The 26,424-nt window shown below is 36.4% G+C and overlaps 1 protein-coding gene across 1 annotated transcript in view; it reads left to right on the forward strand.

Annotated features, from left to right (window-relative positions):
- The first annotated feature begins 210 nt into the window (after nucleotides 1-210).
- The window catches only part of LOC128171805 (transcription factor 12-like), a 63,272-nt gene continuing 37,058 nt past the window's right edge, over nucleotides 211-26,424 (forward strand). The window contains 9 exon segments of the mRNA XM_052837592.1: nucleotides 211-1,306; nucleotides 5,234-5,489; nucleotides 5,492-5,629; nucleotides 12,378-12,465; nucleotides 17,379-17,434; nucleotides 17,891-17,969; nucleotides 18,557-18,603; nucleotides 23,882-23,981; nucleotides 24,312-24,355. Coding sequence (XP_052693552.1) covers nucleotides 1,248-1,306; nucleotides 5,234-5,489; nucleotides 5,492-5,629; nucleotides 12,378-12,465; nucleotides 17,379-17,434; nucleotides 17,891-17,969; nucleotides 18,557-18,603; nucleotides 23,882-23,981; nucleotides 24,312-24,355 — 867 coding nt within the window. The 5' untranslated portion in view covers nucleotides 211-1,247.

The raw sequence follows: 26,424 nt of genomic DNA on the forward strand, positions 1-26,424 counted from the left end.
GCGGGAAGAGTATACAGATTATGACGAGGTCCCGTTGGGCTGTCATCTCCAGATGTAGAACTCTCTCTGTGTCAGTTTCAGGCTCCATTATATGTGACGTCATGAAATACACAAAGGACCGGTGATACAATTTTATTTGCATAGTTATTATATTGAAAAGTAAGAGGAATCAAGCGTTTTATAATTTTTAGAAAGCTTAAAATATTAATTTTTTCGTATATTATTTTCGTGGATATATTTTTCATACTCTTTTCTATTTTACTTCACTTTGCCTCAAATAAAAAAAATTAAAAAGATGTAGAAAGGAAAGAAATTAGATGTAGCGGTTAATTATAACATATTTATAAAAGACAAGAAATTATATGAAAAATCCAACATATTATCATAAATATTTCGGTAAATCAATTTCACATATTTTTCTTTCTAATTTTTGTTGGTACCTTTTTTTTTTCTACCGGCCAATAAATTATTAGATCTAATCGAATGTCTATAAAATAGTGGTGACAATAGTACATGTACATATATAGTAAACTTATTCAGTAGGAATCATGTGAAACTTAATATATCTACATATTTCTATACATGCTAATACCGATCAATGTTGAATATATCTGTATAATAGACTATTATCTTTTCGAAACTTTGCTGAGAAAAGAAATGCCACGAGAAATATATATTTTTTTGTGATAAAAAAAAATGATTTAACAAACTGCTTTATACCATTTCAATTAATAATTAATTACTGTACTAATTAAAACAGCTATTGAGTAGTGTCCCAAAACTTAGAGTGAGTTAACTCTTAGCTTTAGAGACCTTAGGCATAAGACACTCTTTATTCGACCCCTACTGATCCCGATGAAAACATTGACCGCATCACACATCACATCGAACAGTAACCGACCAGAAAATAGTTCTAAAAGATCAACAATTCCAACATCTATTAATCTTGACGCAAATTTTGAAAATACGAAGATTTAACACCAGAATATATTAATTGAGGTTGAATATAACCAATCGGAGTGAATTGCCACCGCGCAATTATCACAGAGGGTGATTTCAGAGAGCGCGGAAGAATATATCAAACGGGCGAATCACATACGCTGCTTGCGACAAAGGATAGTGAAACATGTCATACAGAGGCCATTTGGGTAAATAAGGTAGATTCCGAATAGCCGAAAAAAAGTTTATGTTTTACAAACACTGAGGGTCTGGAAATTTGCTGGATTTCCAGGCAGTGAAAAAAGGGAATGTTAAATTCTGACGGATTATCGGAGGGAAGCGAAGCTTGGCAGCAACGAAGAGCAAGGTAAGTTCCAAAACGTGTTCGGGACTTCGGTAGTTCGGTCGTCGCCATTTTGGCTGCTCCAAGAGTTGATCGTGTTACCAAAGATAGCTGTAGATAAGGCAGTGCCATTGTGTCATGTCCGTTTGATTCCTTTTTGTTAAACCTCCTTCACATTACATCCCTAAAATCGAATCTGATTGCACAGAAAGTTTAGAGGCAAAATATCACAACCCTTATAAAGATGCTGTATTGTTATAACAATGTTTTTGTGCTCGTCGAACATTTTGAATTCCCTGTAAATAATCTCTCTCTCTCTCCCCATTGCTTTGCGTTGCACTGAACGCCACTATGTCCTTCTGGTTTCGTTCACAGTGTGTTAATAATGGCCGTGTGTTGTTATTATAGTTCTTGGGCATAACAGATGGCCCTGTCCCAACTGTTGCTAGATCAAAAAAAAAATCTGTGTGTTTTCCCATACTGTCCCAATATCAAAATTGGTCGCACGACTTTTCACAGATGGGGAGAGAGGAGGTCTGTTTCAAATGAAAAAAATGATTTCTCAATCTGTTTGATATAGATCAGAAATCTACACATGTTGCGACACAATTCTAGTTCACACCATAGAACATGTGTGGTGCACATCTGCAGATACATTATTGGAGCCTGTTAACAATTAAGCAAACATTCTCACCTTCCATTCTCAGAAGGTTTTGATTTTTGAGGACACATGTATTTTTGTCTTCTATTGATAGAGCTTGCAAACAGTTTTAGAATGGAATTTTGCCATTCATACTTATCAACAGATATTACACCTACAAGTTTATGATTTTTTTATTGCTTCAGATTTGTTAGCTTTTTGTAGTAATTTGCTCAATGTTGAATTAAAAGTGATGCTGATGGAGGTCTCCACTGTTTGCGTTCATGTTATTTATAATAATTTTTAAAATTATTTTTTTTGTCGTTTATTTGAACTTGATTAATATTAATATGTGGGGGTGAGAACCATTTTCAAAGTAATCAGAAGAAACCTTAATTTCATACCTTTCCTTCGCATACTATTCTTTAATAAATTTTTCACACATAAGTTGTTTATTTGACCAAGTATCTTTACAGACATGATTTGTCATTTTCTGATTTTCAGGTATTTGTCCCCAAATTTGATTAACACCCTCTGCCTCCGGTTTTGATTTTAAGAAGTTCATGCTAATCATATATCAGACCACAGTATTTTACTCAAAAGTCAAAACTATTGATGTAATTTCAAGTGAACACTGAACAATATCAAGTAATTTAAAAGATAAAAAAACAAACATTAATATCGCATACAAATTGAAATCTTTGAAAATGGCATGTGAATTCCTACTCCAAGCCCAGTTCCGTGCTCCCCACTACAATTTGTCATCTCTCTCTCTCTCTCTGGTATTTCAAATATGTTTAAATACACAAACACCCACAGGCATGGAAAACGCATAGATCCACCCATGACACAAATAGCAAGCCAAAAATAGTACAGGCTTTGTGTTCAGTAGAATAACACAAACTTGTCCACACTGTTGCATTATAACAGATTCATTAAAAATTCATGAAGGGTCCATAAGAAACCAAGAAATGAAAAAAAAGTAAAAAAAATTTTTTATTGTCGCACCATGTTTTACATTTTACCTAAGGGAGACTAGCAATGTTTAAATGTTGTGTTTATATCGTTATCTTGATCAATGCATACGGTAGATAAAGAGAATGGCAGATAGAGAGGGAGAAAAAGAAATATTTGATGATTGTCTAATCTTTATTTTTGTTTTCCCTCGGTTATAGGTTTAAAAAATTTCTCTCCCTTCTCCCCACCCCCTTCCACCAAACTTCTCTCCACCACACAGACACACCCATCCCACCTTAATCCTGACCAGAACCCCAAAAAGTATTTCTCTGTTTGCATCTTGCTTGAAGTTTATTTTGATTTGCATGACTACTTTCATTTTTTGTTGCATTCCTTCTTTGTTGTTTATGTCAGCCACTTTTATTTGTTTGAGATATGAATAATGTATGCCTATAAAAATGTTCTGACATTTTTATAATTGTTGTGACTAGTCAATGTATATAAAAATTTGAAGAAATTGGAACAAGAAAAACTTCTGTGACAATTGACCATTGTAGCACTCCTCGAAATCAGTTATGGCTTCCTTTTCAAATTTTGATTTGCATGTTGAATGTTTTTTCTTTGCCTTGTTTATGCATGTTTTATATTTTACTTTGAATGTTTTTTGGTTGCTGTAAACATGTCACCTGAAATGAGTGTTGTGTAGGGTTAGAGGGAAACTACATTGTATGAACACATCCAGCACATGAACATCGAACAAGACTGGGAACTGTGAACAAGGTCTGGATCTCTGTGAACAAGGTCTGGATCTCTGTAAACAAGGTCAGGATCTCTGTGAACAAGGTCTGGATCTTTGTGAACAAGGTCTGGATCTCTGTGAACAAGGTCCAGTTCTCTGTGAACAAGGTCCGAATCTTTTTGAACAAGATCCAGATCCCTGTGAACAAGGTCCGAATCTCTTTGAACAAGATCCAGATCCCTGTACAAGATCCAAATCTCTTTGAACAAGATCAGGATCTCTGTGAACAAGATCCAGATCCCTGTACAAGATCCAAATCTCTTTGAACAAGATCAGGATCTCTGTGAACAAGGTCAGGATCTCTGTGAACAAGGTCCGAATTCTTGAACATGATCCGGATCTCTGTGAACAAGATTTGAATATCTGTGAACAAGTTTCGGGTATCTTTGATCAAGATCCCTGTACAAGATTCAAATCGCTTTGAACAAGATCAGGATCTCTTTGAACAATGTCCGGATATTTGTGTACAAGATCCGAATCTCTGTACAAGATCCGAATCTCTGTGAACAAGATCTAAATCTGTGTGAACAAGATGATGCTCTATATGAACAAGACAGGGATTGTAAGAACATAAACAGTGTTTTAATGTTCTGTATGATGGGATTTTTGGGCGTAACAGCAAGTCAAGATATTAAGATATTTTGTAATAAATACATTAAATGGAGATTTCTTTGGCAAAAGATAGATATTATGAAGGAATATTTCTGCACAAGGTAGTATGAAAATGGGATCTTTCTCTGTAGGATTGAGAGAAAGATAAACACATTGGAAATACACACATATTTAATCTGCTTGGAAGTTGTGAATGATTTGGGAGTCCCGAGTCATGGATTATTTAATTTTTTTTTTACCTGGTAATTCATAATGTTTTAGTACAGGGCAAATTTTTCACACAAATTAGTAAATAATTTAGGGATGGGTTAAAATTGAGGCATTGAACAAATTTATATTTTACAAATGAATGAACTTACAAGAAACCTGAGTTTAAAAAATGAACAGTTTGGAAGTCATGATGAAAAAAAAGTCTGGTTTATTGTGAATTTAAGGCAATTGACATTGGAACAAGATAGGCATTGATCGTGAAACATAACGGGGGATACAAGTGAAGGAAGGCGGTCGCTCCTAGTAAAGCAATATTGGTCTGGTAACAGCTGGTAAAGATAGGGACTCCAACTTTCTACCTTAGTCCTATTCAAAAACACACTCCCCTGGCGGGGCAAAATAAAGAGGAAACGCAAAATTACGATGAAATCATTACAAGCGAAATATTTGTGATTTGGTATTCTGCGTTTAATGTAAATAATTTTTTTAAAATAAAAAATTGGTTTGAATGTGTTCAACCCAGCTATACTTTCAGTAGATGGAGCCAATCAATTTCATAGATCAAATAAAGCTGCTTTATGTAGAACTAAAGAAAATATATTATGTCTAGTACTCATTTTCGGTGACTGTTTGCGTTTTTAAATGTTTTTTTTTCTTTTCTGCTTATATGTTTTTATGCATGCTTCTTTTTTCTCCTACCTTTGTGTTTTTTTTTCACGTGTTGTCTTTTCAGGTACCTACCTGGTAGTGGTAACGAGGGGATGAACCCCCAGGGGGTGTTCTTTCGGGAGGGGCCCGCCCCCAGCATGCATCCCAATGTTTACCCCTCCTCCTCACCTCGTACATCTAACCCAACCTTTTATCAGCATCACAGATTTACGTCGTCGCATCATCAGCCTCCGCCGCCGCAATACGGCACTCTCCACCATCAGGGGGTGACGCGACATCAGCCGCCGCCCAATGTTACAGTAGAAACGGTTAGTATAATGTCTGTGTTTGGTTTTCTCTTTGGTACAGGTTGTTCTCGGCAGTCATGATGAACGACCATAACGGCCCGCACGGAACGTTCGGTGACCGAGTGAACATGCATTCAGATAAGGAACTTTCCGATTTGCTCGATTTCAGTGCGGTAAGTCCATCGGTGTTGTGCCAAAGCCCAGGGAGGTGCAGGAAGAATGAAGGGGAATGCAGTATAAGGGGTGGGGGGAATGGGAGGATAGGATTGTTGGTGGGGTCCAAGGGGGTTGGGGGTAGGGTGCTTGGATCTCTTTGCAGAAATTTATTGGTCAGGGAATCTTGTACATTAATATTTTGTGATTAATTTTTTAGTATTAATTTACAAAGGGTTTTAACTTGTTTGCTTGAATTAGTGGTGTATATTTTAGTGCCATAATTGAATGGGATACCTAACAAGAGGATGACCTTGGGGATAAGTTGGATAGGGTTCAATAATTAGATGAACTTTTAATATTGGATAAAATGGTTGAAACATTGAGGTATAATTCTAGATTAAGGGTATAAGCTGGTTGGTGATAATATTGATAGAAACAAGATTTGCATCCTTTGCATGTATGGCATATGAGCATCTTCATTATTCTTTGACATCTATATATACCTATCCTAATAATCCTTGTGTTTCCTGAAGAAGTGGTTGGTATCGCCCCCCTTGAAATAGAATTTGGGTAGCTATGATCCAATGTTGAAAAATCCTTTCGATAGTGATCTGAAACTTTTCAAATTCAAGTGTTACTACCCCTCTGAAGGTCTTTAAGTACCTTAGTTTACCAGAGTTACTTTAAGTAAATGCAAAACTTGTGCCAGATAGGAAATCATGAGAGATGTGTCTTGACATTAATTTTAGATCTCTATCTTGGCTTGGAGAAGATTGGTCGACAATGGCTTCGTTTCGTTTTTGTAATTAATTTGTTATGTGCTATTGAAAGAGTTTTACAGTTGTTTGTAATTAGCAGGTGAAATACACATTAAAAAGTGAATGGCAATAAAAAGGTCAAATGTAACTGTAAAGGCCTAAGGTCAATGGGTGCTATTCTTAGATAATTCGAGGCAAACAATGAAATGAGATATATTTATATGATAATGAAAGAACAATTTTATGGGATGAAATTTAGGCTCACATTTAAGAATAATTACCAAATTTTAAGGGCTGATAAACATGCTTATAATATAAGTTTATCACTAGACAAAATGAGTAAAAAGCTGTTTTTGTTGTATTGGTTAAAAATAGTTTAGGTAGAGACTTGGAACAAAGAACAAACTGCTGCATTGCACAGAATTTGTCATCAAATCTGTGAGGTTAAAGATTTCTTCTATGATGAATGTGTGTGTAATGTGGGTATGGTAAATTGATGTGGCAAATGGTAAACCCCCGTACACAAGGTGTAAGAAGTCAAAAGAGGCGATCACAAATTTATAATGAGATCAGCTTAGGGGAAAATCAGGCAGAAAAAAAGCAGGCTTACAGTTGATTTCAGTAATCTCTAAGGGTGTGATAATCTGTGGTAATCTCTTTAACCCTAAGTACCGGCAATTCGTTAGCACTAATCTCCTCATCTCGTTTGATGAGAGATTTTTTTTTTCATTGATGGCTGGAAGGAGTTGACTTGCATTCATAAAAGCATTTAAAGATTTATGGTCAAAGCAGGTTTTTGGTTTTTGTAGGGGTGTTTTTCTTTTGTTAGATACTTGTGGAAAAATTCTTTCCCCACCTGAGTGAAGGAAAGAAGGAGAAAAATTCTTTATTCAACAAATAGTATAATCTTGCAATAAGTTGACTGCAGTCTTTATGCAAAGTGCCTGAAATGCCTTTCTCCATAAACTTTCAAACAAAATAAGGTGTGTGTGTGTGTGAGAGAGAGAGAGAGAGAGAGAGAGGAGAGAGAGAAAATCTGAAATCTTTGAAAGGAAAGAAGGAATGACTGTTGTAATTGTTTGACAATTGTGTGGTAAGAGGGAAATGCCTCACCCCCCTTTTCTGGGGACCCTACTGACGAAATGTTCCACATGTAATTTATTTCAGTGTTATAAACCTTCTAATTTTATGGGCTTTTTAAGTGGAAAAGACACGCCTGAATAAATTTGCCAGGCAACAGCTGTTCCCTACTTGGCTTTCAAAAAAAAAAAAAAACAAGGGTCACTGAACAGCGAGGTCAAATCTAGTGTAGTTCCGATGAATGTGAAAACAATACAAAAGGATTTTTTTTTAAAACAAACTTACAATTTTGTTCATCAGAAACTCAATTTATTTCTTTGAAAATGAGGGGAGGGGGAGAGAGAGAAGGGGAATAAGGTTGGATGTTTCAATAAGAAGTTTGATTCTTGGAAAAGATTGGTTGCAAACCAAACACATGTAGAAGTAAGAGACTCTTGTCGGGCCTCATAATGATTCAGTAGGTCGAGTTAAAAGTCCTACCCGGTGTTTGGGTAACAGATTAGGGTACGAGGTTATTGAATTCGAGCAGCTGTGGTTTGTAACTTGGCCCCACTCTCTCTCTCCTTCTCTCTATCTTTATGAAATGTTAGGGTTCTATAAAGCAGAGTTGAGATCCGGTGTATTAAAAGTACATTGATTTATAAGAAGAATGTGTTTACTTCAATGCACTGGCTGGAATAGGAAAGGAAAATGTTTTTGTTTGGGTGGGAGTGGGGGGGGGGGGGGAATGCTTCAGTTTGCAAAAGGGGGTGAAGAGTTTTTATATCAAAGTATTATGAATTATCAAGAAATTTATGTGCAAAACTGGCAAGTAGAAAGATTTGAAAGTTATAATTTTTAAGTAAAAATTCATACTAGAGTAATTGAAATTTAATTCAGTAACTAAACAGCTGCATAAAGAAGGGATTGACCTTGTAAACAAAACAAAACATAAAAGAAAGGGAAGAATTTGTCTAAGGAGGGGGTTGGGGTGGGGTTAGGTCTGACAGGAGTTCCAAACAGAGTTATAACCCTTGGAATATCAACAGCTAGTGGGAATAAATCAAGGTGTCTGCATATAAAGAGAGAAGAATTTTTATGAATGAACACCAGGCCGATGTGTATTGAATAGGAACACATTGCAGTAGTACACATTCCAATCAATACCAGGGCCCTCCTGTGTCAGGGGAGAGCACCTGTTGTCCGTAACAACCAGATGGGGGAGCCACCTGGTGGCCTCAGTCTCAAGGTCACGCCAGCGTTTGGCAGACTGGGCTCAGCCAGTATTAAGTAGGAGCAGATGGCAGACTGTGTCAGTCTGGTGCTTGTAATCCATCTGTGTTGGAAAACAGAAGCCAGGAATCTCTCTTTTTCTCTTAATTTCTTTATCCCTTCCAGCTTCATTGGTGTACATGCTTCTGGGCAGGTTCTGAAAAATGCAGTTGTTTGATGATTCTGGGGGAGATTAATGAAGGTCACAGTCAGGACTCTAATCTGAATCTTTGTGACCTTGACCCTTTTCAAAAGAGCAGCTTACTACAAGAAAAGTGGATATGTTTAGGAAATTCATGTTTAGAAACAAGAAGGATTTAAGGTTATTTACAGGAATGAAGAGGATTTTGAAAAGTGCATGTGGATTTAGGAACAAACAGAAAAAATAGATTTTTGTAAGAGCTCCTTCCTGATGGTTGACAAAGTCATTCAAGAAATATTAAGAGTGGTGTGTTTTGTTGATCGAGACTCAGAGCTGTAAGGTCCTGCTGTAGTCTTAAATGTATCTAGAGCTGGAATTTAGTTGAGGAAAAAATTAAAGTTTTTATATGGAGTGAACTTGTTTACCTTCTGAACTTATTAATGTGCTTTTTAAGACAGTCATATAAGCAATGTTAAAAAATGATTGCTTTCAGAGAATGTGTTTTGATTTCAATAAATCAGAAGATGAAAAAGTGATTGATTTCTCCCTCTGTTCTAATCCGCTGGGAATATTTGGAGTGCTTTTATTATGAGCTAAGTCCCTACTGAAAAACCTGTGGGGGATGCTGGATGAAATTGTTACAGTGACAGTGAACGAAGTCTGTGATTAGCTTGGAATCTGCCTGGGGGGTGAAATCAGGCATCAGCTGGTAGAGGTGATTACATGTAGGAATTAAACAGCCAGCTGAGGACAAGAGAGAGAGAGAGGGGAGAGAGAGAGAGAGAGAGAGAGAGAGAGAGAGAGAGAGAGAGAGAGAGAGAGAGAGGTCTGGAAGATTTTTAGATGAATCTATTGGAGTACTGAACAAAAGACAAATCTATAAGTAGTTTAAAATTACAGTGCTGATAAAAAGACAAACCTGTAGGAAAATTCTTTAGGAAGTGATCTAAAAGCAATTTTACAGGTAGTTCTTTTTAGTAAAAAATTTACAGTACTGATCTTCTGTCAGTGTCCATTGATTGGGTCTTTAGTATTCATCAAAGAAGAGGGTCTTTTGTATTCATCAAAGTAGAAATGAATTTTAAAGGTCAAGGTGATTTCCCCTCAAGGTTACCAAATTACAATCTTTTATAAAACAGAATGACGTTTTGGCCTGCTGGCATGAAACCAATCTGGCGCCGTGGTTATATACTGCACAAGTTGAAAAAGAAAATACTGTTTGAAAGCTAAACTACAATGTTGTGAAGAGAAGTGAGACACAATACCATGAAATCTAAAATGATCAAAGACCCATTCTGTTGTAAAATGCAGTGCATATAGTGCTAGGGATTTTCTTTGAACACTGTAGCAAGGCATTTCAGAGTGTTGCTACGATTAGAAAGCAATCTTGCAGCGTGAGCTATTTGATCACAGCGAGGAGATGTTGTGTGCATTCTCTTTTCTTTTTGGCCACTGGGTAGAAGTACATAACTTTGATATCTTAGAAAGAAATAAAAGAAAGATTGCTAAAAACCTGAAGGACTTGGTGTGTAATAATGAGGCTTGTCTTTTTTTATTATGTGCCTCAATCTGATTTCTATTAATTACTAAAAAAAAGACTTTTCTCGGTTGTACGGCTTAAAAACAAGAAGTGACGTAACATATTAATGTAAAAAGAATCAGGTACTTTTAAAGAAGACAATGTGTTTAAATGCAGAGGATCATAGAAGGAGAAAATCATATTACCGAAATTAAAAAAAGAAATAGAGTTCCATAAGCCTCACCTAGTTGGTTGAGAATGAGCTTAGTCACAGAGAAGGGATGTTTCCTAAAAGTAAAAATAACACACAGAATCCCGAGCCACACCCGGAGAAGCCAGATTCTGTTGGTCTGTAATTTGGAGTCTGCTGACCAGTGGGCTCAACCAATTAGGACTTGGATGACATTTACGAAGATGGGTAAACCCTTTTTTTTGATAGTTGTGTAATTAAAAGGATGCTGGCCAATAGGCTACTTTGCTACTTAGATGATATCTACATAGATTTGGTAAAAAAAAAACCTTCGCTGATAGTGGTCTAATTAGAAGGCCGCTGAGCATTTGGATACTTTTAAGACTTCGATGGCATTTACTTAGATCAGAAAAGTCTAATAGGTTTTATTAAAGATTTACATGGAAGGGGATTTTTTTCTCCGTCTCTCTCTCTCTGTCTCTCTCTATCATCGTTCCTGCTTGATTGATAATTGAAGGGTCGTTAGTGCTAGGTCTGGCTTGTTTATACTGATGTCCGGTGATTATAGTGCGACCTACGCTGGTGACTGGTTCTCACTGACCACTAAACGACCAGTTTATGGCCACGCTGACAGTCATGCCCTTGTACATCATTGGGTTCTGGGACCCACAGGAAGGTGTATAACATGTTGTAGAACAGGGACAGGGAGAGGGAAAAACAAGAAGGGGTGGTGGACTTATAAATCAATGGGAATCGGAGAATGTGAGAATTATAGGGAAAAAATCAAGATAAGAAAGAGGAAAACCTTTAGTGGGGGTTGAAAAAGAGGGAGGGGTAGGGGGGAAAAGAAGGAAGACAAGAAAGAGGAAAAGCTTTAGTGGGGGTTGAAAAAGGGGTTGGGGGGGTAGGGGGAAGAGAAGGGAATACTATTTTGTTCAGTGATAGGGAATAGGAAATAGATGTACATGTGATAACATGATTAGAGGATTTTATTGATTGAATCAAACAATGAGAGGGCTTAACTATGGTGATGTCGGGGCTAATTATAGTATGGTATCCCCCCCCCAACCCTCATGAAATGCCTGTGACATAAAGCTCAAAATAAGTGTCTTTTATAGAATGCTGTCTTTTGTAACAGACATCTTTAAGAAGTACTTTTTGTACCAAGATGTCATGATATGAGAAAATAAAAAGACTTCTTTAATCAAATTTCAGTAATGAAATAAGAGGGATGTATAACATGTAATGACTTAAATTTAATTAATTGATCTGGATGATCAAAAATGAGCGTGTTGAAAAAGGTTGCAGCCGAGAGTTTGTTAATTTGTGATAGAGCAAGTATATATATATCAGTTCCTTGTTGATAGTTAAAAATACACTAGAACTGGCTTGATGCCTGTAGTAGAACGTATAGTGGATCGGGAATAATGATGCGAGTCCTTGTCATTTTGATTGACAGCACAGCTGATCATCTTGACAAAGCGTTAAAACTCTAGCAGTCGTGTACAAAATATTTGTAAATAAAGTTTCCATTTATTTCCTTTTTCCTTGCGTTTTTCGATCATTTTTGGTTGTCTTTTGCTGCATCAGTCACCATTAAGCTGTGAAATTTTTTTATTGATTTAACTTGCCCAGTTTTTGACCCCCCTCAGCTGTTCTATTTCTCTTTTTACCTTAAAGAGAATGTTTTGGGTAAGTGTATTGTGTATAATTATGGAAGATTGACAACTGCAGTGATCAGAATTTTTTCTTTTTCAAGTATGTTCGTCATTACGTTTGGATTTTATATGGTAATATCTGACATCTCCTCTTGTTTTTTCGACAGATGTTTTCTCCACCAATCGGCTCCAATGGAGGCGTGAAGAATAACCCTCAGCAATCCAACCAAAACATGGAGTTTGGGTTCAAACCAGGTACCTTTATATCTCCATAAACTTCTTTTGGGGTTGGGGTTGGGGGGGGGGGGGTGTACATTGTCTACAGGGTATTGTATTCAATTCAGCCAAAAACCAGTGATATGTATCTATTCTTAAATCTCTTTGAGGGGTGGGGTGGGGTGGGGTGTACATTGTCTACAGAATATTGTATTCAATTCAGCCAAAAACCAGTGATATGTATCTATTCTTAAACTTCTTGGGGGGGGGGGGGTGTACATTGTCTACAGTATATGTTATACAATTCAGACAAAAAACAGAGAGTTTGGGTTCAAACCAGTGATATGTATCAATTCATAAACTTCTTTGAGGGGTGGGCAGGGATGTGATTTTTCAGTGGATCCGCTGATTTCTTCATCTGCCATTTACACCCCTGGGTGGGGGAATGATGGTATATTGTTTATATATGGATTGTATATCTAGTGCTTGTGTCAGAAAAATGGGGTAATGGCCATTTCAGTGAATCTTCAATTAATTAGAATTTGATTTGAACATATTTTATTGCATTTGGGATTGGGCACATGTTATAAAAACTTAATTTGCCCTCTCCCTATATGTTGAACAACAAATACAATATTATTGCAATTACATCTCAGTTTGTACTAGTATGATAATAAATTAAACCAGTTAGGTATTTGATAGTAAAAGTTTGTTATTAGTATTAGTCTAACATATGTGCAAGGATGAGTGAGATAAAAAGATACAGATATTAAACTAAACAAGATGTTATAGACAAAAATACTTTTGTGATTATTCAAATCTGCCAGTACCTTGAATATAAATTTGAACGATTATTGATTAATTAGAAAGTAGTATATTGGATGTGTATGGACCTTGTGTGTGTATAGTCCAAGTGTGAGTGTTGTCTGTGTGTGTATAGTCCATGTGTGTGTGTATGGCCCCTGTGTGTGTGTATGGTCTCTGTGTGTTTGTGTGGCCCCTCTGTTGATTATTTGGTGAGTGAAGCGAAATAGACAGGCCTGGTGTATTGTCAATTCTGTCACCTGTAAGAGCTAGTAAATTCTGTGGGTAACCTTTGCTCTGGATAAGTGAGAAAGGTTTTAATCTGGACACAAGGAGTATTACTCATTTTGTTCCTTCTGAAGAAATTGTATAATTGGTTCTTCAACAGAGTTCCCCTCTCTTATCCCTTCCCCAAAGAAAAACAGAAAATCTGAAGAAAAAAAATTAAAAACATTTTTGTAATGAATTCCTTATAGTTTTGAATATAGAGGATGGGAATAAAGGGAAGTGTCCAGTTATTTTCAAGGGCTGGAGATGACATATTTGATAGTTGTATAAATTCCAGGAGGATTTTGACCTCCTCCAACCCCCCCCCCCCCCCCCCACCAACCCCCCAACCAACCCCCTCCCTTTCCCACTCTGAATTCTTCCCTGAAACTGAGGGAGTATGAGTTGGATCAGATTTCATCATTGTAAAAGCACAAGTGTGCACAAACACAGACACACGTGGAGTTCTCAAGTTACTCTCCTTGTTACACCCTCTTTCTCTCTCTCTCTCTACCTCTCTCTCTCTCTCTGGCCCCTGTGTTGGCTGAGATGATGACTGTGCTTTATGAGTGATGGCTGTTTGTGTGTGTGTGCCTCGGTGCATTGATACTACTCTTATTTTACCACACTGCATGGGAAGGTGCCAAAAACCAGCATGAGAGAGGTTTCTTTTTCTTTGTTGTATATAATGTCAGAGAGAGAGAGAGAGAGAGAGAGAGAGAGAGAGAGAGAGAGAGAGAGAGAGAGGTCTAAGTAAAATTTTCATAGTTGAATTTCTGAAATATCTTGATTGAATATTTAAAATGCAGACTGGTAAAATTGTCTGCATGTTTCACAATAGGTAAAAATAATAGTTTGATCAGTCAATCCATATAAGGAAATGATTCTGGCATAATTAGTTGGCATTTTAATATAACGAAGTGTGTGATTTGGTGAAACAGACTTGACAAGTGCTTGCTATAGGCCAATTGACACAGAGTCAAAATCAGTGCTGAAAGATTTGTGACAGTAAATTTGATGACATAATTTTGAAAAAAAAAATATGTTGACAGACATTATTGTGCTACATTATGTAATTTTAAATTTATATTTTTTTGTCATGTTTCAAAATAATTGTCCTACTTTTTGTTATTCCCAAATTTGACCTAATATTTAAAGAAATAGGGCATTCTAGCTGTAAATGTAATTGTGCATTTCCTCCTGTTAAGTGTATGTATGAAAATAAAAAGGTTTTCAAAAAATCCGGAAAGGCAATCAATCCCAGCACAGAAGTATTACAAAAAAACTTCATGTCTTCTGTTTGGCCCAGAGAGGTCAGGGTTCAAACTCTCTGTAGTTCCCCAGTTCTGTAAACCTATTATCATGCTGTTGCGACTCCTGTTTTTAACACCTGTCCTAAGTAAACAAAAGCTCCCTCTGTGTGTGTGAAGAGCTGATAAAAAAAAAGGGGGGGGGGGGTGTCACACTTCTGTGTCACAGGCTGAGAGAGAGAGAGAGAGAGAGAGAGAGAGAGAGAGAGAGAGAGAGGAGAGAGAGAGAGAGAGAAAGAAAGTGAGGGGAGAAAAAAAGAAAGAAAGAGGGGAGAAAGAAAGAAAGAGAGAGGGGAGAAAGAGAATTTTACCTGTACAGGTAAAAGGTAGCAAGCGACTCGCTATCAGTGACGGTCACTGGGATGTGTTATAATTCCAGTCCACCCCCCTCATATCTCTATGGAGGTGTGTTTTGGGGGATTATAGGCCGCTTGTAAATCCGTCTTATTCACACCTGGAACAATGGCCAGGTAGAAGTTTACCTACCTGTAGGTGTGAACTTGACAGGATTTGGAATTGATTAGGGCACAGGGTGTTGATGTGTTGTATTGTGTGTATTAGTGTATGTGTATGAAGAAGTTTCATACTTGGGGGGGGGGGGGGGTTTGATAGGTAATGGCAAAGTTAATAGTTAAAAAAAAACCTCGATTGACTGTGTTGATTAAGGTACCTGATAACTAAAGAGCATTTAAAATGTAATGAAAGGAGAATACAGTTTAGGAGTGTCATTTTGGTGATATTCGTTTCTTTTTTAGCTTTTATTACTTCATTCTAAAAAAAAAAAAATGGAAGAAACGAAATCATCTACAATTTCATTTCACTAAAGGAGAAATGGAATAATATAGTAATATCTGATCAATTTGAAGATTTGTACTCAAATTCTCTATCTCTACAGAGAGAGAGAGAGAGAGAGAGAGAGAGAGAGAGAGAGAGAGAGAGAGAGAGAGAGAGTATTGATTCTCCCTTGATTCCCTGCCTTTTGCAGGGCTGTAAATTGGACAGATCTTTATACCCCAAGGTCAATTAGGACAAACACAAAGATAATAGAATCGTCTTGTTTGATTTGGTGATTGAGAAATGAAGATCTCTGAGAGAAAGGGATCAAGAATACAGACATGAAGAAAGATTAAAGAAATAAAGCCAAGTGAAAATGAAATTCAATGAATTTGCTGATATTTGTAAACAAAATTTTTGTATAAATAATCATGGTATGAATAATCAGGGAAAATAACTTTGAAATTTATTTGATTCATCTGATTGCCTATTTAATTTCAAGGATTGAAGTAGCTTTTATCTATCTAATAATACCAAAACAAAGCAAAAAGAGTTTGAGTAGAATGTTATTACACATATCGATAGTTTAAAGGAAATATCTATATTTAAATAAGTTTAGATATCAATTGAATTTAAGAAAATTCTGAAATTTTAAAATTCATTTTGACTTTGCCTCTTATTCTAAAGAAATAGAAAGAAATATTTTGCTGTTGTTCTGTGTTCCATGGACGCAAAGAGGTAATGGAGGTTCGGGGGGGGGGGGGGGGGGGGGGTCACTTTTATGAATGAAGATAATTGCTTCACAGGCTTGATTGGAATTCTAATTAGGTGTCATAAGTATCCCATAAAGAGTACACATCAACACATTGGTGCAGTAAAACTCAAATAAAACCCCTGAATAAATTCGCATGGAGTGTTCTGAGGGGGGCGAAGGAAATGACCGTCTTTGGTGGTGCTACATAGTAGGTCTATCCATAAAGTCCCATAATGCTGTGTTTTATTTATTTCTGGGACTGGGCTGATAAATCAGGGACAGCAGGGCCACTGCAAGTCATGATGAGGGCTCGGTGATTTGGCGGCCCCAGCCTTTGATGTTCCCTAGGACTTAACACAAAAACACTAATTGTGCAGTCGTAAAACTGTCAATGCTGTTGAGCGGTGGCCATTATGGACTTAGGGTCCCCAGACATTTACTCTCACTGCGAGAAGATTTGTGAATGTAGGGGGAGAAAAAAAATAGCGAGGTGTTCTTCGTAGTAGTCCTTGGAATTCTCTTTAAAAATATAGCTACGCACCTAGTTTTTTCTGTCCTTTGCATATATATACCTTCAGAACTTCCGATTCCCTCAGTCTAGTTCGAGAGATGTGTTTCTGTCTTTTAGAGTGATTAAGTTGTTTTCTGCTCAGGGAAAAAGAACTGAATGTTCTAAGAAGTTTAACCAAAAATTTTCCTTTTGCGGAACTTGATTTTTTTTCTGAATGGATAGTTTTGTGATGTACGGGGAGTTTGATGCAGGTTGGTACCTTGAATTAGATTTGCAGCAGAAGTGATGTTTTTCTCGAGGGGACATTCAGACACACAAATTAGTTAAAATACGCATATTCTCCAATTGCAAATCTCTTCTATTGATCTGCATTGGAGGAAAAAAGAATGGATTAAAAAAGAAAAAAAGAAAAAAATTCTACCATCGTAATCTCTGATTTAAGTGATTGTCTGGCGGTAATTGTTATCGAGTAATAGTTTTTTGATTTGGTTAACTTTTTGAATTTATTCCTGTATGTTTTTTGGCGTTGTAGGATTAGATGAAGGCTCGTGGAATTCAAACAACCCCCCTGGTTCCTTCGATAGAGGGGTGAGTATATTGTCAGATACCTAGGCTATTGGTGCTCTATCTCTGTCAATTAGCATCTCAGATCCAGGTCCCAAAAAATCATCCTAAGTTCAGGGTCTTTATTGCATGTTAAAAATGAAGTCTAACATAGTTTAATGTTTCATTTTTAAAAGTTTTCTGATCATTAAAAAAGATTTGAAAGACTTCTTTCAGATACTATATGATTACACATGTACATGTTATTCAGACCTGAAAGAGTCATTGTTCCCCAACCTGCATTAACAGTTCATTGTCTCTTAAAACTTAAACCTTTAAATCAGAGAAGATTGAAGCTTAACCAAGTGAGAACCATACATGTTTTTCATTAAATGAAGATGTACTTAATTAAGAAATAGATCCATGGTTTCTAGTTCTAACAAATCACAGTAGACATCATTTCACGTCAGAAGATGAACACTGAATTGTTGTTGCTTTCAGATGTATGACCAGAATTACAACGGCCAAACAACAGACAACATGCACCCATTTACCAACGAAGTTCCTAACCTAATCAACAGTATGTATAGAACAATAATGATGTGGTGATTCTTGAGGGTTTAAACACATTCCATAGTACTGTATGTTCTTAATTAAATGTGATATCTGCATAAAATCACGTGATCAGAAGCACATCTTGCGGATTTTAAACTTTCACATACATTTTGTCAACCAGATGTAAACTAAATAAAACTATGATAAAAATATTTTATATTTTTGTGATGAAAAACGATGTGCCTTGAATTTATATTGTTGTGATTATATGCAAAGGAAATGATTTGCTTCATAAAGCACCCTCGTAAAATAAAGGAATCTAGAGAGTATTCCCAAGTTTAAATGCAAAAAAATTATTAGATATTTTTGGACACATTTTTCCATGACTTACACAAAATTTTTACTTTATCAGTGTGTTCACTTTGGCAACGGGTTTTCTCTGGAAATTCCATTAATTTTAATCTCCCCAAGCAAAAATCTGGTGGCACTTGCAACATTTTGATTATAATCAATTCTAAACTGTCATGAAGTGTGTAAAACTAATAGACCAGATAAGTACTTAAATGTAGAAATGGTCACCTCAGGTGTTGAACCTCTGACCTTCTGTTTCAGACAAGACCACAGACCTGCCTTATAGAACTAATATGCCTGGAGCTCAGGTAAGTGATGTTGCCCACAGGCATTTTTTCAATCTTATCATTTCATCAAACACTTGTGTTATATCCAGTATATAAACCAAGTGGTAATTTTATTTACTTAATATGTATGTAAGGTATGCCTTTTATTCACCTTATACAGTTTATGTTGACCTGAGAGAGAGAGAGAGAGAGAGAGAGAGAGAGAGAGAGAGAGAGAGAGAGAGAGAGAGAGAGAGAGAGAAATGGGAGGGGGAGAGAGTATGCATGCATATTTTGCATGAAAATAGGGCCCCCGCTGGTTTGAATTTCATGGTGGTATTGAATTGATGCTCAAAGAAATGAGCTAGTACTTAAATGATGTCCACAACCAGAATGTATTGATAGAATTGGTCAGCGATTTCTCCCTTCACATGATCTAAGGACAAGGAGAACAAAGCTTATCTAGCTGGGGAAGGCTAATTGATTTGTTGGAGGTATAACAACTCGTATTTACTAACACCGTGGGTCACCTATCCAAGATCAGAAGTCCCTGTCAATTCCAGGCGCTCTTCATTATCGGGAGGGGAGAAAAGTCAATGACAGGAGATTGTGGAAAACAGGAAGAAGCCATCTTGATGCTGGTGGCTCTTCAATGTCTTCTATTATAGGTCTGAAGAAAGTTTTGCCTCAAGGTTGATTTTTTTTTTTATCAAAGGAAAATGGATTCTTGACTGAACTGAGGTTAAAAATTAATACTGTATGTGGTTCCAGAAAATAGTTTTGTACGCTTTGGCTTTAGGTCTCAGGAGGAAGTCAAACAGTTGTTTTAGCAAAGAAACACCATGACGATCAAACAAATAGAAAAATATCTCCCTTCTTCTGCCATACATTGCTTATGATTTATTATGTGTTGTCATATGATGAGGCATTCTTTCTCTCCCAACCCTACCCCAAAACACCCTCTCCACTGTCCTGACATTCTATTCTTCTCTCTCTCTCTCTCTCTCTCTCATATTGTGCTATGTAATATTTGTATAGCTGTTCATTCTTTATCTTTGGACTCTTTGTGTGTGTGTTTTATGAAGCTTGTTTCTGTGTCCCATAGGAATAAGAATTCAGATCAAATTCTCCAATTATATCCACTACCACTGACAATCTTATCAAACAAGAAAACCCATGGGGGGGAAATGAAGAGTATTTTAACTTGCCAAAAACCCGAGATACTTGGTTTTGTCCTGTAACGCGCAAAGCTGACCGAGATATTGTATGTTTGTGGAATAAAAGTCGGTATTACTGCACCAACAAGTTTGGAGAATTTACATTTTCATGACACTAATTAAGATGATGTAATCTTGTTATGGCATGAGTATCAGGAGAGAAGTATTTGGTCAAGGATATAGACCTTCCCACTTTTGTATTCTTCTGCTGCCTTTGGAAAACATACCAGTGCTTGCATTACACCCCCCTCCCCCCCCCCCCCCCCCCCCCCCACCCCCCAATTTTTCTGTTCTGATGTACCTAATCTTCTTGAAACATAAATTTTTTTGGTCGATCAGGAAACTCTGTCGGGGCTGAAGAGCAATAAATCTCGGATTCTGTTTTAGGGTCTATAATTTTTTGGACAAGTCTGTAGTCAGAGGGACTTTAAAAATTTGTGCTTCATTTAGGACTAGTCTGTAGTTGGAGGATTTCTGAAGTTAAAGAGTATTTGAAAATATGTGCTTATTTTTGATGAGCATGCAGTTTGATGGTCTCTATGTACAGGTAAAAGTTCTTGCCAATGACTGTTCATTCCTGTTTAACCATGGAGGAGGCTTTCGTTTGATTGGTCGATTTAGGATTAAGAAAATTGATGACAGAAAAATGGACAGGATGTCAACAGGAAACTTATGTGTATTGAGTCATATTCTTATTAACAGTTTTCTTGTGAATATTGAAGCACAGGACATGTAAACAAAATGCTGAAATACCAAAAATAAAATAACAATCACAAGACTAGTATATTTTGATTTTGTATGCACCTGGCTTTTGTTAATATTTACTGAATTGAATTTTTTGAAAATCATAATTTTTCATCCAAAATTGCATTTTTTCACCTATTTCACCTATGTACTTCTGATGCATTGTGTAATCCAACATACTGGCAATTAATTTTTTGCTGATTTTAAAAAAACTATTTCAAGGTGTAGTGAACCACCTTAATATTAATTGAAATACTTAACGTTAGATTTATATCAAAGTACTTCTCCAAACAATGGCATTATATTATCATGGCAAGAAAAAAAGTACACAATTGAAAAGAAAACAGGAAAGGAGGATGCTATAGGAAAAAATGTAGGAGAGTTTGATTCTCTGCAGTGAAAGGGGCTTCAGTCATGATAGAAGTAAAACAAACTTGCATTAAGATTTATCAGAAAGTATGGGTACAATGTCTGTTGAATTTGCTTGCAACAAAGATTTATCAGAACGTTTCGACGTGTTGAACAATGGGCACTAGGATGGCTCAGGTGGCCAGGCAGGTAAATTAATTAGATTAACAGATAAGCCGCACACCTGAGTTTTACCTGATAACGAGGAGGTAGCTGGGAATCTGTGGCTGGCTGCGGTGTGTTGTGTGAAGATAGCGGGATCTTAGGCGTGGACAATGATTCCCTGATTAGTTTGATGGCTACAGAGAATTAGTTCTCAATGAATTGCTTGTCGCAATTAAAATTCATCAGCCAATTCAAGTGGCAAAAGAAATGTCCCTTGTCAGTGAATTGTTTTGTAGCAATTAAATCTTGTCAGCTCATTAATTGGCATCCAAAAAAAATAAAAGGACGAAATCAATGGTAGAATTTGTTGCCGTTATCAGTACTGTTTAATAGTCGTTAGTGAAGTACCGAACAGAAGAGAGCAATTGGAATGTGTAGTTCTCTGGGATGGAAAGAAAAAAAATATTTGTGGCTTAGAAACTCTGAATGCTGAGGTTTTGGTCTTCTTAGAAAATCAATTAGATCAACAAGGAAATATCTTGGTATCAATGGTCATATTTTTCCATCGGCCTGAATTTTTAAATTTTACGACAATATAAAGGTTTTTGGAAAGGAAATGAAGTAATGGATTAGTTCGGTAAGTGACCAAAAATTTAAATTAGGATTGATGAACTCGAAGGTGCAGTTGTAAATTTTTTCCCTCGGCCAATGCAGAATACAGGAAGTTGATGCGAGACTGGAGTCTGATTCAGTAGAACTCTTTGTCTTACTGGCCAAGGATAATGGTACTTAGCCGAGGGACATTTTCTGATTTGTAAACAGCAAGGCCTAGTTAGTCATATCTTACCATGGAACTCTTTCTGGAAGATCCATGAAACTCTGAAGAAGAAAAACACTAAAAGCAATGTTTTGAAACAACTCTTCTAAAATATGAACCAAAAAAATGTTATAATGTTGGTATCTTTATTTAGATGCTAAAACATTCCTCTCTCAAAATAAGAAAAGATTTTCAAGTTGTAAGTCTGTGACCAATATAGAAAAATTATTGATCCAGTTATTATTTTTTTTGGCATTACGATAAAAAAGCAAATAAATATGTACGCAATAAAAGGTTTAAGATGGAATACATAGCTGGTACATATAGATACCGTCTTGGAAGCTATGTATATTTTACTGAGAGATCGAGTTAAAGAAAAGAAATTAAAGGTAAACGGAAGTAAAGTCATCGTCTCATTGTTTTACAAATAATAGCTTGCTAGTTCACTCCCATGAATGCTAAGACATAGACCCCGGAATCTTGTGGAAAAACGGAGAATTCTGTCTCTAACTAGCCTTTGTGGTTTGGTGTAGACAGAGTTATTGGATGAATAAATCACAGCCTATCGACACACTGAATCGTTACATATTTCCATGATTATTCACGGTGATTAAAGATTGAAAAATGAAGAATGAAGTATTACAAAAAAAGAAAGAAAAAAAGCAGCAAGAACCAGCCATCGTTTGCATACAAAGAGGTTTTTGTGTTGTCAGATACTCCCCCTGGATTTTGGTATTTTTGAGACTAGCATAATGATAGGTTGTTTTTTTTTTTTTTATTAATAAAAAAAAAAGATGACATAATATTTCTTTTGAATTCAGATTTTGCATAGATATTGATGAAATCTATTTCAGACATTGGAAATAATTTGGGAATCGCTTTGCGTGACTATGCAGACAGTAATAGGAAGTCTGAATTTAGCACTATAGCATGTCACGGTTGGAATTCGAATTGACAGTTTGTAATTACCCAACAAGTAATAGATAACTTTGAAATCTTAAACAGAAAACCCCTGAAATCCTTTGAGTCTTAAAAATGTCTTTGTCTTGTTCGAGTTCTTGTGTGGCATTGGCTGAGAATTTTACATGAATAATCTCCATAGGTAGTGAAAGTACTTTTGTTTCCAAAAAAAAAAAAAAAAAGATCTGCATTAATCGTGGATAACTTTATGACTGGGTCAGGGTTGACTTGCCTGGAGTTTCGCCCCCAGTCTCCGAGTCCATCGCTCTGTGTAGAGTTCTCGATGAATTATTCATTTTTGAACCTCCTGTAACAAGACACTTGTGTGTTCCATTTCCTGGACGTTGTGTTTCTATATACCCCAAATTCTGATTTGTTCATTGGTTTGCTCACATACGTCATCTCCATTTTCCTGCGAAATTTTTTTTTTTGGTTTGTGTTTTCCTTGTTATTTTTAAAATTGGGCCGAGGCTTTGTTGCACCTACAATACCACTTGCTGTGACAAGCAAACTGACAGTTTTCAAGGCGTGAAATACTTGCCCGCTTGTCAATATTAGCATTTTGTCAAGGTTTTTTTTCCCTGGCAGTCTGGTGAATAATCATAACATTCGTAAGAATTCTTTTTTTCTATTGCTTGCCTAGTTTTGTACATATGTATGTACAGTTAGCAGGATCCATATAAAATTTTCTAATTTGAATATTTTTCATCTTTATATGTAAATATGATACAAGAGAGAGAGAGAGAGAGAGAGAGAGAGAGAGAGAGAGAGAGAGAGAGAGAGAGAGAGAGAGAGAGAGAGAGGGTTTTATTCACTGACAACCATACTAGTTTTCATCCATGTTAAAAGCTTACACATTGCTACACTAGAATTTGTTCACATTAATTTCATTTTCTCAAGTAATAGTAAATAACACAGGGTTTTGGAAAGTATTTAAACAAAATAAATTAACAAGGAACATTTTTAAACACATTTTTGTATTTGTAATATTCTGAGGGAAATAAAAAGGGAAAATACATGTAGGTATTAGGGTTTTATGGCTATATCTGAACTTTTCGTTGTTTTGCAGGGAATGATGGGAAGTAATGTTCCCATGTCTCCGGACTCACTCTCTCCTGGTGCAAAATCTCCTTACTTCTACAACAAGCAGCAAGACATGTCAATAAAAGGTAGGACTGAAGGCAGCATTAAATAGCCCGGTCGCTGTGCAATGCAGCATAAAGTCTCCCCATCTCAGTACAATGTAGCATAAAGTCTTCCCATCTCAGTAAAATGCAGCATTGAAGTATCCCTATCTCAGTGCAATGCAGCGTAAAGTATCCCCATGCATCTCAGTAGGACTCCCCATCTCAATACAATGTTGTACAAATCCTCCCTACTTGAGTTTTTCAAACACTGAAAACTTCCAACCTTTATTTATTTGACAAATGTTCTATATGAGATAATGTCTGGGAAGGAAATCTAATTTTTTTTGTGTGTTTTTTTTTTTTTAAAAACAGGCAGAAGAGCCAGTACCCATGGTGCTTCAGGGAAAAGGTCAAAGGTAAGTGTCATAGTTCACAGAACAACTTCTCCATTGAGAATGTGTGTTACAGCTTGGCATCACAAACTTTGTCTGTCCGTCTGTCTGTGTCTGTCCTTTATATACCACAAACATACACCTAGAATGTTTACACTGAGACATAATTCATATCCTCAAGGCACTATCCAGGTGTGGGACTTTAAAAATAAAAAAAAAAGAATTCTTTTAAAAGGCTTATTTAGAAGTAGGATAGTCTGCGTATACAAATCAACCTGGTTCTCTTAGCCACACAGAAGAAAGGCAGGTCATGTAAGTTGGTTGACTCTATTGAATCTGCTGGGGGCTGCTTCTGAGTTCAGTTTAGTTCAGCTAACACGGTTTCCACTGAGCAAACTATGACAGAGGGGTTTCTTTTGAGTTCGTAAAAAACATGGAGAAAAAAAAAAAAAATATGGAGCAGTGTGCCATGCATGTTGACAGTAGTAATAGAAGCATGGAGGTTGTTACAGGCTAGGTGCTGGTGTTGGGTTACACGGGCTTAAAGCTTTGCTGTTAAAGCCCTTGGACCAAAAAAAAAATACAAATGAGCGAGGGTCGTTCAGGCGTAACGCTGTTCCCTACCTTGATCGCGAACACCTGTTGCCGCTGTGAATGGATCTATAGTCGGAGGAGAGCGAGGGGAAATATATCTCCCCCCTTTTGTTTGTGTCACAGATGGCAGATTGTCAAGATTTCAAATAATAAAAAAAGGTTGTAATGACTGAGTTTTGACTGGCTTACAGAGTAGGTAGGGCTGAGGCGATTCAGCAGAGCCATTCAGGGGGATCTTTTTTAATTTTTTTTTTTTTTATCATTATAAAACAATTCTCCTCAAAACATGAAAAATAATTCAGTTAGAAAAACCAACAGGCTAAGAGACTACGATGGGGATAAATTCAAGGCACTTTCTTTTGTTTAAAAAAAAAAAATTTAACAGTCAATAAGTGCAACTTACATGTAGGTCGATTTTAGAGAGACAAAGAATGCAGACTGTCGGGTCAAACTTGGGACCTTTCACCCCTGACTTTTTTTTTCGAACAAGTCGTATAGACTGAAGGAAATGGATAGGCTTGTGTTTATTGATACACAACAGAGTGGGTTGTTTTGTACGCTGTATGAATGCACAGTGAAACTCTAAACTCATTTGCCCCATCGTGAAAGTGGAAAGCAAATTTAAATATGAATTTATGTGTAGAACTTAATAGTATGTTTATGTATGAAAGTTCAGTGAATGGTTGATTGCAAGATAGGAATGAAGTACTGTATTCAAATTTCTTGCCATGCTGACGGAAAGATTGATATTTTGTGGACTAGTCAAAGGGGCACAACTCAATCTCTTCATTGTATTGAGTGTTTCATTCCTGTGTCTGGGAAATGATGTATTGTTAAGACAAGGTTACTAGTTGTAGAAATTGATGAATGATTTTAGCTGCAGGTTTATAAGTGAGGGTTTTTTTTTTTTGTATATTAACAATCCTTGATGTGAAAGTGATTGATGAATTGATGAGTAAGCAGGTCTTGAAAAAATCCACCCCCCCTAAAAAAAAAAAGAAAAGAAAAAAAAATTCTTGCACAAGTTGATTGTGTAATAGGTTGGGTTAGGCTTGACTGTAAATGTGTTTGTTGATTGTTGGCACTGTTGAATTACTAACCAAAAAGAAATGTCAGCGAAAAGGAGAATAAAATGTCCAAAGTTTTGTGAATCACTCTCTCACTGAAAATTAATTTCAGTCAAAAAGAAAATTTAAAAGTCAAAAAACGAAAGCTGCAAGAAGCATAAAATGTGGACTTTTGCCATAAATTATAATATAATCATTTTTTTTGTTCACATCTGGAATGTCAGATGCATTTTTTTTTCTTTCCATTTTGAAAGGCCTGATACAATAATAAAAGCTCATTGCTCTCCCACAGTAACAAAGCCCGCTTTATGTTAAAAAAAAAAATCCCTGAAGTATTCTGAACAGCACACCTGGCTCAGCAATTTATATATATATGTAGGTAAACACGGGCAGGTGTGAAAATTATGTCTACCCAAGTGTTGGATGTGAGTG

This window comes from Crassostrea angulata, chromosome 2 (genome assembly GCF_025612915.1).
Source record: "Crassostrea angulata isolate pt1a10 chromosome 2, ASM2561291v2, whole genome shotgun sequence".
Lineage (NCBI taxonomy): Eukaryota > Metazoa > Mollusca > Bivalvia > Ostreida > Ostreidae > Magallana > Magallana angulata.